The 13,335-nt window shown below is 40.1% G+C and overlaps 1 protein-coding gene across 3 annotated transcripts in view; it reads left to right on the top strand.

The window, feature by feature from the left end:
• Positions 1–12,256, top strand: part of LOC124864702 (transient receptor potential cation channel subfamily M member 4-like) — a 64,257-nt gene extending 52,001 nt beyond the window's left edge. Inside the window, exons 22-28 of one of the 3 annotated variants that reach the window (XM_047359578.1) lie at positions 2,462–2,636; positions 3,656–3,821; positions 3,910–4,091; positions 5,808–5,940; positions 10,157–10,229; positions 10,404–10,509; positions 11,007–12,256. In XM_047359578.1, coding sequence (XP_047215534.1) covers positions 2,462–2,636; positions 3,656–3,821; positions 3,910–4,091; positions 5,808–5,940; positions 10,157–10,229; positions 10,404–10,496 — 822 coding nt within the window. In that variant the 3' untranslated portion in view covers positions 10,497–10,509; positions 11,007–12,256. Of the gene's footprint in view, positions 1–2,461; positions 2,637–3,655; positions 3,822–3,909; positions 4,092–5,807; positions 5,941–10,156; positions 10,230–10,343; positions 10,510–10,673 lie in introns of those variants that run through there. The other 2 variants (XM_047359577.1, XM_047359579.1) reach the window with 2 other exon arrangements.
• The last annotated feature ends 1,079 nt before the right edge of the window (positions 12,257–13,335 follow it).

The raw sequence follows: 13,335 nt of genomic DNA, 5'->3' as shown, positions 1-13,335 counted from the left end.
ATTCCCAGAAGAGCTTGAAAGCTGGAAATCTGTCTGATACAAGAAGATCAGAAGATTCATAAACTGATCGAAGACCCCCGCCGGCATAGTTATCTTTGAAACATGATTCAAAGATCACTAAAATATGCTTCGAGAAGAGACTAAACAGCGGCTAAGTGCGCAGACAGCATGCAACCAGATCAACTTGTATCTGTTTCTGTGGTATTTGAACTGTAACAGGCCGCAAAATGCAGAATAGCATTTAAAATGAATACATTAGGATCCCGGGGCTGCACGGTGGCGCAGTTGGTAGCACTGTTGTCTTGCAGCAAGAAGGTCCTGGGTTCGATTCCCAGCCTGGGGTCTTTCTGCATGGAGTTTGCATGTTCTCCCCGTGCATGTGTGGGTTCTCACCGGGTACTCCGGCTTCCTCCCACAGTCCAAAGACATGCTTGTTAGGTTAATTGGTCACTCTAAATTGACCTTAGGTGTATGAATGAGTGTGTGCGTGGTTGTTTGTGTCTTGCCCTGCGATGGACTGGCGATCTGTCCAGGGTGTACCCTGCCTCTTGCCCATAGACTGCTGGAGATAGGCACCAGCTCCCCCGCGACCCACTATGGAATAAGCGGTAGAAAATGACTGACTGACTGACATTAGGATCCCTTTGATTTAACTGTGGAAATTGAGATTTTCATTCAACATTGTTGGAGTAAAACCACAATTATTTCACATGTTTCATGTTGGAATCATACGTCATTATGGTAAACTGAACATATTCTGTAAACATATAAATGTATTTAACACATCCCTGTGACAAAAATGAGTACACTGTATATCATGTAAACAAATGCCTTGTGTCTTTCAATGGAAGCAATATAATTGCGTTTTCCGCTAAAAGACCTATAAGCACCTTCAATCTTTGTTCATTCAGACAGCTCCAAATATGAACCCTGGATTGCAATAGTATTTAAGAAAGCTGCACAACACATAAAACTGATCATTTTGAAAGATTTCTTGACATTCAGAGTTTTCTGTGTTTGGCCCATTTACCCAGAAAGAAATGACTGATCAAACTACATCACCCTGATTTCACTGTAGTTCCGGGATTCCACTAATCCTCCTAGCAACGTTTTATTTTGATTCATACGGTGCCATCAGTGGTCATTTAATCTGTTATGAGCGTGATACACTATTTAACATTGCACACACTATTGAACAAGCCCATTCTAGTGCACTTGAAAGCTCCACCTGGCCATCAGGGATTCTTAAACATGGAGCAACACACAACTTACCTCAGCAAAGGACGCTGAAGCACAGAGGGAGACAAGTTGGGTCCGAAACCAATTGAGACCGAGACCACATTGTCCACCTGTGTCTTGCTTGCTAATGTTTATTCCTTGGACAATAAGGTGGATGAGGTATGGGCCAGGGTACGTTTCTAAAATGACACACGGGACTGTAATATTCTTTGCTTTGTGGAGACTTGGACTCATTTCAAGACCCATAGAGATCAGGCTTTTCAGACGATGGCTCCAAGGCTCTGGAATTCCCTTCCACTATCAATGTGCCCCATGTTTTCTACTAAATCTTAAAAAACATCTAAAGATGTACTTATTTAGACAGGCTTTTACTTAATTTGTTGTTTTTATAATAAAAATTGTTTTTGCGAAGCACTTTGTGATTTTTGTCTGTAAAAGGTGCTATAAAAATTACTTACTTGATAAAAAGGGGCACTAATTCTATTAAATGGAACTCTTAATACTGCAGCATACCAATACATTATGGATAATTGTGTACCCCCAACTTTGCTGGAACAGTTTATGGATGGTCCTTTCTTGTTCCAACTTGAATGTGCAACAGTGAAAAAGGCAAGTACCAGAAAGATATAGATAAACAAGTTTACCATGGGAGAGCTTGACTGGTCTTTAGAGTGTAGAGTCCTGACCTTATCCTGATAGAAAACATTTGGGATCAATTAGAGCAGTGACTTACTGAAATATTCGTATTTAACAAAGGAAGAGATCGGTGACCGTCACTCAAATCAGCTTTAATATATTTTGGATCTAGGGAATCCTTCCCGGGCATGTTGATAGAATTCAAGGCCTAGAATGGCATCTTTATCTTGTCTCCCTAATCTGAGAACCATCTTTGAGACGGCTGCAGCAGAAGGAACAGGGAGAGGAAGTGGATACTTTCATCAGGTCTGACAATATTAGGTGACATAGCAAGGGAATTATCAGATTTTTTCACCACAATAGTTATGCACAGGGCACCTCCTCATCACCACTTACCCCAAGTTGTTCGTAAGCATCCACACTTTTCTGTACAGGTATGAAAATAAAGTTAGTTTTAGAGAAAACATTTTTTTTAAATGGAACATGCATAATCGGGGTCATATTTACATGCTTCTGAAGTCCCTCACTGAGTCACTTCACAGGATTCCACCAACCTCCCACACTTATCTTCCTTTGTTGCCCTTAGGTGAAAGATCTTTTTTTCTTCCTTTTCTTCCTGGGTGTTTGGCTTGCGGCCTATGGAGTGGCCCATCAGGCTCTCCTTTTCACATACGACCCCCGACCCAATTGGATTTTCCGCAGAGTGTTCTACAGGCCATATTTGCACATATTTGGACAAATCCCTATTAATGAAATGGATGGTAAGTATTTTTACAGATCATAAAATACATATTATATAATATAGGATTTCCTGTCATTCTGTCTTACAATGAAATACCTTTCAAAATTACTACTGACATCTAGAATTGAAATTATGACATTATATAATGTCATTAGCTGTTGTATATCAATATGGTGCAGTTCTAAGAAATGACTAAATAAATTTAAAGATATGAAACCGGTGTTCCATAGATGGATGGTTGTCCAACACGTCTTACTCATACTTTACTAAAGTAAGATTTTGTGAACATTTTTAAGATGGCCCTACACATTGCAGATTAGTTTGCATCATTGCCTTTGAGGAACAAGTCTTGAGTTTGAATCCCCAGCCTGACTCATGCATGGAGTTTGATGCCTTTACCATGCATACGCAGATTCTCTTTGGGTAATCATTTGATGGACTAGTGTCCTGTCCAGGGTGGACCCTGCCTCATTCCCATTGACCTCTGGTTTTTGTTTCCAGTGGAAAAGTATAAGGTCATTTTTTCTCATTCTGTCAGTTAGTTTTCTGACATCCAAGTTGACAAATGTTCCGATTTGGCTCAGCTGACCTACAATTCTGTATGAGCATGACTTTGTCAATGAAACTTTGTGGCCGATTTCCAATCTACCGTTTCCGTAAAACATTGATTGGCTGTAGCTCACTCAGATTTCTCTTTAACAGCTATGTATAAGAAGATATAAAAACAGCACTGAAACTATTTTCCAGCCTTCTGTGTTACACTGTGTCTTTGACATATTAGTCCCCGTAAAACAGGATTTTACTATGATTTAAAAAGAAAAAGAAGAAATGATTACCATGTTGACATGTTAAACTGACTACTGTGTTGCATTAGTGATTACCCAGGTAGCCTTTGGTAATCAGTGTGCATTGCAGTCTGTTGAAAATAATTTAAAATTAGACTATTAACTATAAAAGTAACTTGGACAATTGGATTTTTATATCACTGAGATCTATGAAGGTCGGTTACTGATGGTCCTCTGATGTTCTTCATTCTAGCTGACAAACTGTTACAACCTCTCTGCACTGACAACCGTACAGAAATTGAGGCAGGAGCAGAACCATGTCTGAGTATCTATGCAAACTGGCTTGTTGTCATCCTCCTTGTCATCTATCTGCTGTTTACCAACATAGTGCTGGTTAACCTACTCATTGCCATGTTCAGGTACCCAGATGTTTTACATCAATCATAATCTCATTATTCTGTACTTCTAGGATCAACTTTCTTTCATGCTTTCATGTTCCGCCTGCAGCTACACTTTCTCCAAAGTACAGGAACACAGTGACATCTACTGGAAGTTTCAGCGTTACAACATCATTGTGGAGTACCACTCCAGACCCTGCCTGGCACCACCTTTCATCATCTTCTCCCATCTCCACATTCTTATCAAGAGACACATCCGCAAGATTCCTTCTCTCAAGAGTCAGCACTTTGGTGAGACATTAGCAAGTAAAAAGCAGGGGACGTCTGCAAAAAGGACTAATGTTTAGCTGTATAAGAAGAGGCTTCTCAAAGCTACACTCAGGCCTGCCGACAGGTTGTTTCGCATTGTTTAAAGTGGAGGTGTTGATGACGGAGTTGGCGATGCAGTTAAATAAAACTCTGAGTTCGATTGTGTCTCTCTCCTCCATGGCAGGCAGCTGCTTCCAAATCTCTTTCATCTGCTCTGCTCTGACTTTTACAGTGCTCACTGACCCAACCCCACCCCGTTTGTCCCTCTATTTTAGCAGGCCTGGCTACACCTGTGTTGATTGTGATGTTGCTGCACTGGCATGTACTTGCACCAGAAGGGTCTATACTGAGATTTAGGAGCAAAAAGAGCTGGATAAGTAGAAGACCAGCAGCAATCAACAACATGCTGAAAGGACCAGTTTAGATAAAATCTCCCTGCAGATAGTCTTACACAGTTCCTCACAAAGGTTTTTTTTTTTTTTTTGTTAGAGTCAAACCATAAACTTTATTGTATTTTACTAAAAAAAAAGCAACACATGATTATGAAGTAGAAAAAAAAACAGGCTATATGGTTTTCAACTTTTTTTACAAATGAAAATGTGAAATGTTTTTTGTTTTCAGCTCTCCTGAGTCAGTTCTTTGTTGAACCCCCTTCACTGCAAATTTAAATACTTAAAACAGGAAACAAGGATGCCTGTCTAATATTTAAAGGCAATGTGTTCCAAAGTTTTGGGGCCTTTTATGGGACACCTAAAAGCAGCTGGCCGACTGATCTAAGCATCCACAAAGGAAGATAAGGCTGGAGAAAATCAGAAGGGTACAGAGGAGCGAGACCATTTAGGCATTTATAAGCCAAGGATGTTAAAATTTATTCAGTGCCAAAGTCAATAAAGGTAGAACAAGATAGGTGAGATGTGCTCATGTTTGCATGGACCAGTTTAAAGACAAGTTAGATTATTTTGCATGTGAGCAAAAGTTAAGTCTCATTCGACCAGAGCACATCCTTCCATATGTTTGTTGTGTCTCCTAGATGGCTTGTAAAAAACTGTGAACATTACATGACTTTCCTTCAAGAATGCCGGTCAGCTTTGTGGAGTGCACGACTAATAATTGTCCTGTGGACAGATTCTCACACCTGAGCTGTTGATTTTTGCACCTCCTCCAGAGTTGGCCTTTTGGCTGCTTCTCTGATGAATGCCCTCCTTTCCCAGCCTGTCAGTTTACCATCATCTTTACCATCTTTATTTAGTTTATTTAGATTGGTGGACCCTCATGTCTTGGTAGGTCTGCAGTTGGTCGATCCTCTCTCCATGTTCAGATGATGGATTGAACAGAACTCTGGGAGATGTTTAAAGCTTGTGATATTGTTTTAGAACCTAACTCTGCTTTAAATTCTCCACACCTTTGTCCTTGACCTGTCTTCCGTGTTCCTTGGTCTTCATGATGCTACTTGTTCTCTGGTGTTCTATAACACATCTCTGAGAGCAGAAACAGAACATCTACAGCTAAATTACACACAGCTAGATGCTGTTTAAGGAGCGTGAAGACTTTTTGGAGCTAGTGTAGCAAAGCAGCAGCATTCCACACAGTCCTTATAGGATGTCTCTGAAGATACTTATGACTTATACGCATAGTCCAAATATGCATGTCTCCTTCTGCTCTCACCACCATCCATTTATTGATCTTTTTTATCCTCAGTTTTGGAGGTGACAGGCATTACAGCCAGCCACCTGAATGCATGGGAGGCTGTGCAGAAAGAGGACTTCCTGTCTGCTCAGAATAAGCAGCAGAAAGAGACCGACACAGCACGACTTCAGCGGACTTCTGTTAAGTGAGTTGTTTCTTGTTTTAAAACATGTAAAGGTTAGAGCTGACCATCATTTTATGACCTTTCAGTTTAACAGGATGAATGGTGAAAGATTATAAATACATTTCCTTCAGAATATGACAAAGACGAGATTACCTGTGTGGTTCGTCTATGTTTAAATCAGGTGATTTAATTTCCAGGAGCATGATTTAAAAAACAAAAATAGTAGGTTATTTAATTTTTGTTGTGAAATGTAAAATTATGAATTAAAATCCAAACATTTTCTCATACATACAAGCGATACATTTTACAAATGATTTGATTTTCTTTTCATGTTACTATAATAAAAGATTTTTTAAAATCCCTGAGAAAGAGAAGTAAAAACACCAGATGTCCTCATCATAGCAAGAACTCTAGATTACCTACAGTCTGCCAAAGTTGCTCCATGATTGCTCCATGAAATGCATTTGGTCCAATGTTTAGAATTAATTTCAGACATAGTAAAATAGTGAAACATCTGTGTAGTTTTCTATGGAAAAACTTTACCACTGGAAATGTCAGGAGATTTTGTGTTTATAATCTAAAAGGAACCTCAGTGAGCACAGAGTTAGAAGTGGCAAAGCTAGAACTGAGGTAAACAATTAATGTTCTGCACACAGGTAAGGGAAATATCCATCACCTCACATCATTTTAGAGCTCAATTTGAATTCACCAGTCAGCGTTAACAATAAAAGATTTTTGAAGTAGGGTTCTTTTAAAATTTTCGAAGCATTTCTTATCGTACCTGCAGCAGACAACTCACTTGGCAGTTTAATTTAGTATAACTCCAGATTAGTTGATCTTGTAGGCTGAAGCTACAGGCTATTACAAGATTGACCAAGTCCAAAGTTGACTTCTGCCATCTTAGTGCCCCACCTATAAATGTTCTGTGTGAAACAAGTACTGACCTTTACAAAACATGTTAAACATTCCCAGTCAGTAGAGCTGTGTGTATAACAGAGTAAAAAGATAAATTATCAGCGGTTTAGGTCAGTAGTTCTCAAACTTTTTCTGTTGCGCCCACCTTTAAATAATAAGATTTGCAGATTTGCATCCCAACAAAACTTCAACAAAATAGGTGGAAAATTCAACTTTTATATAAGATGACAAAAACTGTGTGACTATTATAATATAATAGTCATATATATATATATATAGGGCTGCACGGTGGCGCAGTTGGTAGCACTGTTGCCTTGCAGCAAGAAGGTCCTGGGTTCAATTCCCAGCCAGGGGTCTTTCTGCATGGAGTTTGCATGTTCTCCCTGTGCATGCGTGGGTTCTCACTGGGTACTCTGGCTTCCTCCCACCTGTCCAGGGTGTACCCTGCCTCTTGCCCATAGACTGCTGGAGATAGGCACCAGCTCCCCCATGACCCACTATGGAATAAGCATTAGAAAATGACTGACTGACTATATATATATACAGTACAGACCAAAGGTTTGGACACACCTTCTCATTCAAAGAGTTTTCTTTATTTTCATGACTTTGAATATTGTAGCTTCACACTGAAGGCATCAAAACTATGAATTAACACATGTGGAATTTTATACTGAACAAAAAAGTGTGAAACAACTGAAAATATGTCTTATATTCTAGGTTCTTCAAAGTAGACACCTTTTGCTTTGATTACTGCTCCGCACACTCTTGGCATTCTGTTGATGAGCTTCAAGAGGTAGTCACCTGAAATGGTTTTCACTTCACAGGTGTGCCCAGTCAGGTTTAATAAGTGGGATTTCAAGCCTTATAAATGGGGTTGGGACCATCAGTTGTGTTGTGCAGGAGGTGGATACAGTACACAGCTGATAGTCCTACTGAATAGACTGTTAGAATTTATGTCATGGCAAGAAAAAAGCAGCTATGTAAAGAAAAACGAGTGGCATCATTACTTTAAGAAATGAAGGTCAGTCACTCCGAACAATTGGGAAAACTTTGAAAGTGTCCCAAAGTGCAGTCGCAAAAACCATCAAGTGCTACAAAGAAATTGGCTCACATGAGGACCGCAACAGGAAAGGAAGACCAAGAATCACCTCTGCTGCTGACAATAAGTTCATCCGAGTCACCAGCCTCAGAAATCGCAGGTTAACAGCAGCTCAGATTAGAGAACAGGTCAATGTCACACAGAGTTCTAGCAGCAGACACATCTCTAGAACAACTGTTAAGAGGAGACTGTGTGAATCAGGCCTTCATGGTAAAATAGCTGCTAGGAAACCACTGCTGAGGACAGGCAACAAGCAGAAGAGACCTGTTTGGGCTAAAGAACACAAGGAATGGACATTAGACCAGTGGAAATCTGTGCTTTGGTCTGATGAGTCCAAGTTTGAGATCTTTGGTTCCAACCACCGTGTCTTTGTGCGGCGCAGAAGAGGTGAACGGATGGACTCTACATGCCTGGTTCCCACCGTGAAGCATGGAGGAGGAGGTGTGATGGTGTGGGGGTGCTTTGCTGGTGACACTGTTGGGGATTTATTCAAAACTGAAGGCATACTGAACCAGCATGGCTACCACAGCATCTTGCAGCGGCATGCTGTTCCATCCGGTTTGCGTTTAGTTGGACCATCATTTATTTTTCAACAGGACAATGATTCCAAACACACCTCCAGGCTGTGTAAGGGCTATTTGACCAAGAAGGAGAGTGATGGAGTGCTGCGCCTGATGACCTGGCCTCCTCAGTCACTGGACCTGAACCCAATCGAGATGGTTTGGGGTGAGCTTGACTGCAGAGTGAAGGCAAAAGGGCCAACAAGTGCTAAGCATCTCTGGGAACTCCTTCAAGACTGTTGGAAAACCATTTCAGGTGACTACCTCTTGAAGCTCATCAACAGAATACCAAGAGTGTACGGAGCAGTAATCAAAGCAAAAGGTGGCTACTTTGAAGAACCTAGAATATAAGACATATTTTCAGTTGTTTCACACTTTTTTGTTCAGTATATAATTCCACATGTGTTAATTCATAGTTTTGATGCCTTCAGTGTGAAGCTACAATATTCAGTCATGAAAATAGAGAAAACTCTTTGAATGAGAAGTTGTGTCCAAACCTTTGGTCTGTACTGTATATATATATATATATATATATATATATATATATATATATATATATATAGATATATAGCACATTCAGTCTAAGTGCTATGTGACCAGCTGGCCGGGGGATTAAAAAGAGCACAAACAACTGCAGAAACAGCCAGTAACATTCTAGCAACAAATTATTTATTTTAATGCCTTTTAAATAATACAAATGGCAAATGGACATCTTTTGCTCACAGAGCATAAGAAGACATCTGTTACTCATATTTTGTGTATTCCTCTAAGTCTTTAGCATGGTCTTCCACTTAACAGTTCATTTGGTCCCAGAACTGAGTAATTTTTTTAAAGCTCATGTCTGTGAAAATCTTTTTCTTTCAGGATTTACAAGAATGCCTATAAGGTGAAAGTGTATTGGTAAACCTTATTAAATGAACTAAATTAACAGAAAAAACAACAACAATCTGAGAATCTTACAGAGGCGAATAATACAAAGCAAAGTAATGAACAATATTCAGTAAAGGGGCACCGAGTGGCTCAGTAGTAGAGCAGGTGTACCACAGCAGGAGGTTCTAGTCCTTGGTGAAGCTGTTCTGAGTTCAGTTCGTGAGCCATGTCTTCCCCTTCTCTTTGTGCTTTAAGTGACCCTTCTCTGCAATTCTTCCTGTTAAGCTACGAATAAATAAAGGCCAACAGTGCCTCAAAAACCCAAAAAATAAAAATAAATCATAAGGTCAGGGCATCTTATCAACAAACAGATGGTAGCTCAGAGTGGGAGTATGTGAGGAGAAGCAGGGTCTGGAACTATGAAATGAAAAATAAATGTTAGGTTTTTGGAAAAAAAAATTTTTATTTAATTTGTGATGTAATTCAGGCATTAATAACTGCTTTGGAAAAGGTCCAAAGCTAACCAGGGCTGTGGAGCACATTGTGTGTGGTCAGATGGAGAAGAGGTAAGAGAATAAGAGCGACTGAAGAAAGAGAAGCATCAAAACCGATCATGTAAAGAAAAAATCAAATGAAATCTGAAAAAAAATCATAGCTGAATACTGTTTTTGCAGTAAGAGAGAGGAGATTCTGATGCAGCTGAAAGCAGAAAGTGAGAGACATACAAGACTTTGAAGTACAAGAAAATCTATTTAAGATAAACTGATTTTTGTGCTGTGTTGTGTTTCTGCAGGGTGGACAGTGTTCTGAAGCAGATGACAGAAATCCGAAACCACGACCAAAGGCTGCGTCTACTTGAGACACAGGTCAGCAACACCTACATATACTTTTATGTCTTGCACAAGTTTCCATAGTTTCACAAGTCTTGATCAGATAGTTGTAACACAATGGAATTGTGTGTGTGTGTGTTTTCTGTGCAGCTGTCAGTTCTGCCTTTTTAGCACTCATCCATCTCTATCATGAATCAATCTCTTCCCCAGTTGCAGTACTGCTGCAGCGCCCTCTCCTGGATGACTGAAGCTCTATCTCAAAGTAATGTGGTCGGTAACATCCGGCCTCCTCCACTCCAATAGAATAGAATAGAAGGTAAATTAAAGCACTTTTTTTTTTTATTGTTTTGTCTTTACTGTATTGATGTACAGTTTTTCTTTTGTACAGCACGTTGTCATCTATGTCTTGAAAGGTTGTATATAAATGAGGTTTCACCTAATTACTCTTTTTAATTTTTTTTATTTGTCATTTTGTTGTAGATGTTGCACCACTGCTTCCAAGTTGATCCTCAGAATCACATACATGCACATGCAGAATGACATTTCTGTCATAGGCATTTAACATCTCTGGACCACCTCTGAACACAACAACCTCTTGATTAGCCTTAGCCTCCTGGCTAAATTTAAACGTCTACTTAAACACTAAAAGGCTTGTTTTGAACACCACAGTCATGGGTCAATGATGTATACTTTTTTAAAGACAGTTCAGTCAAGACATTGATGATATTTAGTTTTCTGTTTTTACAGGGGTGTTTGATATGAGGCATTTCTTATGAGAACATCAATATTTTCTCTTTTTTTGTTTGTTTTTAGAGCTAGAATCTGCCAGAGTCTGAAGGTCCATTCCTCCCAGTGCGGGTCTCTGGTTATTGGGGAGCAGCTTTAGCCAGCTTTAGCCTTTTCTCTTACCAAACACTACCTTGAATAAATATAGAATTCCTGGCCTTGTCAAGATCACACTAAGTGCTGTCTGAATTCATTGGTGCTTCACCTAAGGATTTCCTGTACATAATGGAAATTACTTGAATGTTAAAAGTCTTTCTGAACTTTTTTCTTTCTTACTCTATGTACCCCATAATGACAAATACAAAAAAAGGAATAGCTGACTTGTTTCTACACAATATCTTAAGACTCTAATAGACTGAAACCTGAAGCAATCAAGATGTGCCACGATGTGGAGGTATTTGGGTTTTGATTTTTATTTGACTGTGTATTTTGATCATACCCCTGTTATGTTTTTCAGATAGTGCCTTCTTCAGCTAATTTCCCTATGCTTTTCATTACTAGGTGTTTTTCTTGTTAGCTCATTCTTTTGTTTTGTTCTTCATCATTTTAGATTTTAGATATTTTTCTGTTAGATATCTGTTAGCGGTGGTGCTCCACCATGTAAAGAGGCTCCAGCCCTCGAAACAGCGGTCCCCTGGTTCGAGTCCCAGACACAACAACCTGTGCAGGGCTGGAACCTTTCTGCCTGATTTCAGGACGGTTGAATGCTGTAGGTCACCGACTCGATGCAATCTGCTGGGTTTCCCTAGATAGACAATTTTCAACACATTTGAATAATATACTGTATTTCACTAAATTTTTTGATAATTAGGATCAATTTAAATGTATGTTCCTGACTTGAAATCTGTATGATTTGATTGAATTGACTTTTTAAACTGCCTTGAGATTTCATGTGTTATGAATTGGCGCTATATAAATAACTCAAATGAAATGAAATTGTCATCATAAGATGACAAGATCAAGTCCATTAGTGCAGCAAAACAAATATTTAAAAAAAGATGTTAGATATTTTTTCTAGGTTTTTTTGTTTTCTGTTCAGCTTCATTTATGTTTATTAGTCTTCCATCCTCAGCCACAGCCATATGCAATCACTTCAGCCGCCTTAAATAGTACATAGCCTGCACCTGTTTGTTTCCCTGCTGGATTCTTCTGTTTGCCTGCCTGTTTTATGTCCGTAACAATGCCCTTTTTCCTTCTCTCCATGCTCAGATCTCCTTGTGCCTGTGTCTATGTTTTGCATTTTATTAGTATTAAAAACTTCATTTTCGCCAATTTCACTCTGGACTTGGGTGCTTCTTTGCATACATCATGACAAAATCTCCCGGTACCTCTCTACTACTCCACTGCTTCTCTCAGGATCAGCTAAGTTTAAAATCACTTAGAAATTTAGCCATATACAACATTACATAACGCACCTCAAAAAAAGATGGAAACAACCTCAATCCAAGGTAAAATGTAAATATTTCTCTGTCACTTGTAGATTGGACAAGGGATGACTTTCATTCTCACTGAAAATTAAATGGTGGTGGATCAACAGATTAGGCTAATGCCTAACAAGTCATGTGTAATGATCCCTAGACAAGGTGTAGCCAGTCATACATGTCCATTAATAACTCCGTAAATTTGTGCGTAATTGTGGATCAATAGCAACTATGGTACAGTTGGAAGACATCGCCAATGGAGGGATTCGGAGGCACCATTTTTTCACATTGTACTGACCTGCCGAAAGGTGCACGTACTTATGAATGCAAATTTATTTAGTGGTAAATGCGGGTCAATATAGAACATTTGTGTATCTGTCAACACCTGAATCTAAACACCTGTGGGACTGAGTGTGAGACCGCATGTGCTTACAAGGTTTCTCCATAAAAATATGCAATAGTGAGTGTGAGGAGCCACAGAGGAGATCCGAGCCACAGACATCCAAAGGCCCCCCAGAGCAGAGGCCCGACCGAGCCTAGGGCTCCAGGCCCCAGCAAGCAGCCACCAGGAGTGCAGGAGTGAGCGAGCACACACCAAAGCACCCAGCCCCGGATACCTAGAACCACAAGTACACCGGCGGGCAGTGTGGCAGGGAGGGAATAGACCCCTCATTCGATGGGGGTCTAAACTGATCCAGGAGAGGGAGCAGCCCAAGACCCAACCTGACACATAAAACACTCACACCCACGCACCCAACGTAAAGACAAACAACAATGGATGTCGTACACTCACTTACACTCCCCATACATACTCTATACACCCAGGTCCAGGTGCCGATACCCCATAGGGACAACCAGCCCCCGGACCCAGGAGGTGGTCCCATTCCCTCCGGGGGTGGATACAGGCAGACCGCCCCAGCACCTGAACCTGGTCT

This window comes from Girardinichthys multiradiatus, chromosome Y (assembly GCF_021462225.1).
Source record: "Girardinichthys multiradiatus isolate DD_20200921_A chromosome Y, DD_fGirMul_XY1, whole genome shotgun sequence".
NCBI lineage: Eukaryota > Metazoa > Chordata > Actinopteri > Cyprinodontiformes > Goodeidae > Girardinichthys > Girardinichthys multiradiatus.
This window is presented reverse-complemented; position numbering and strand designations above follow the sequence as displayed.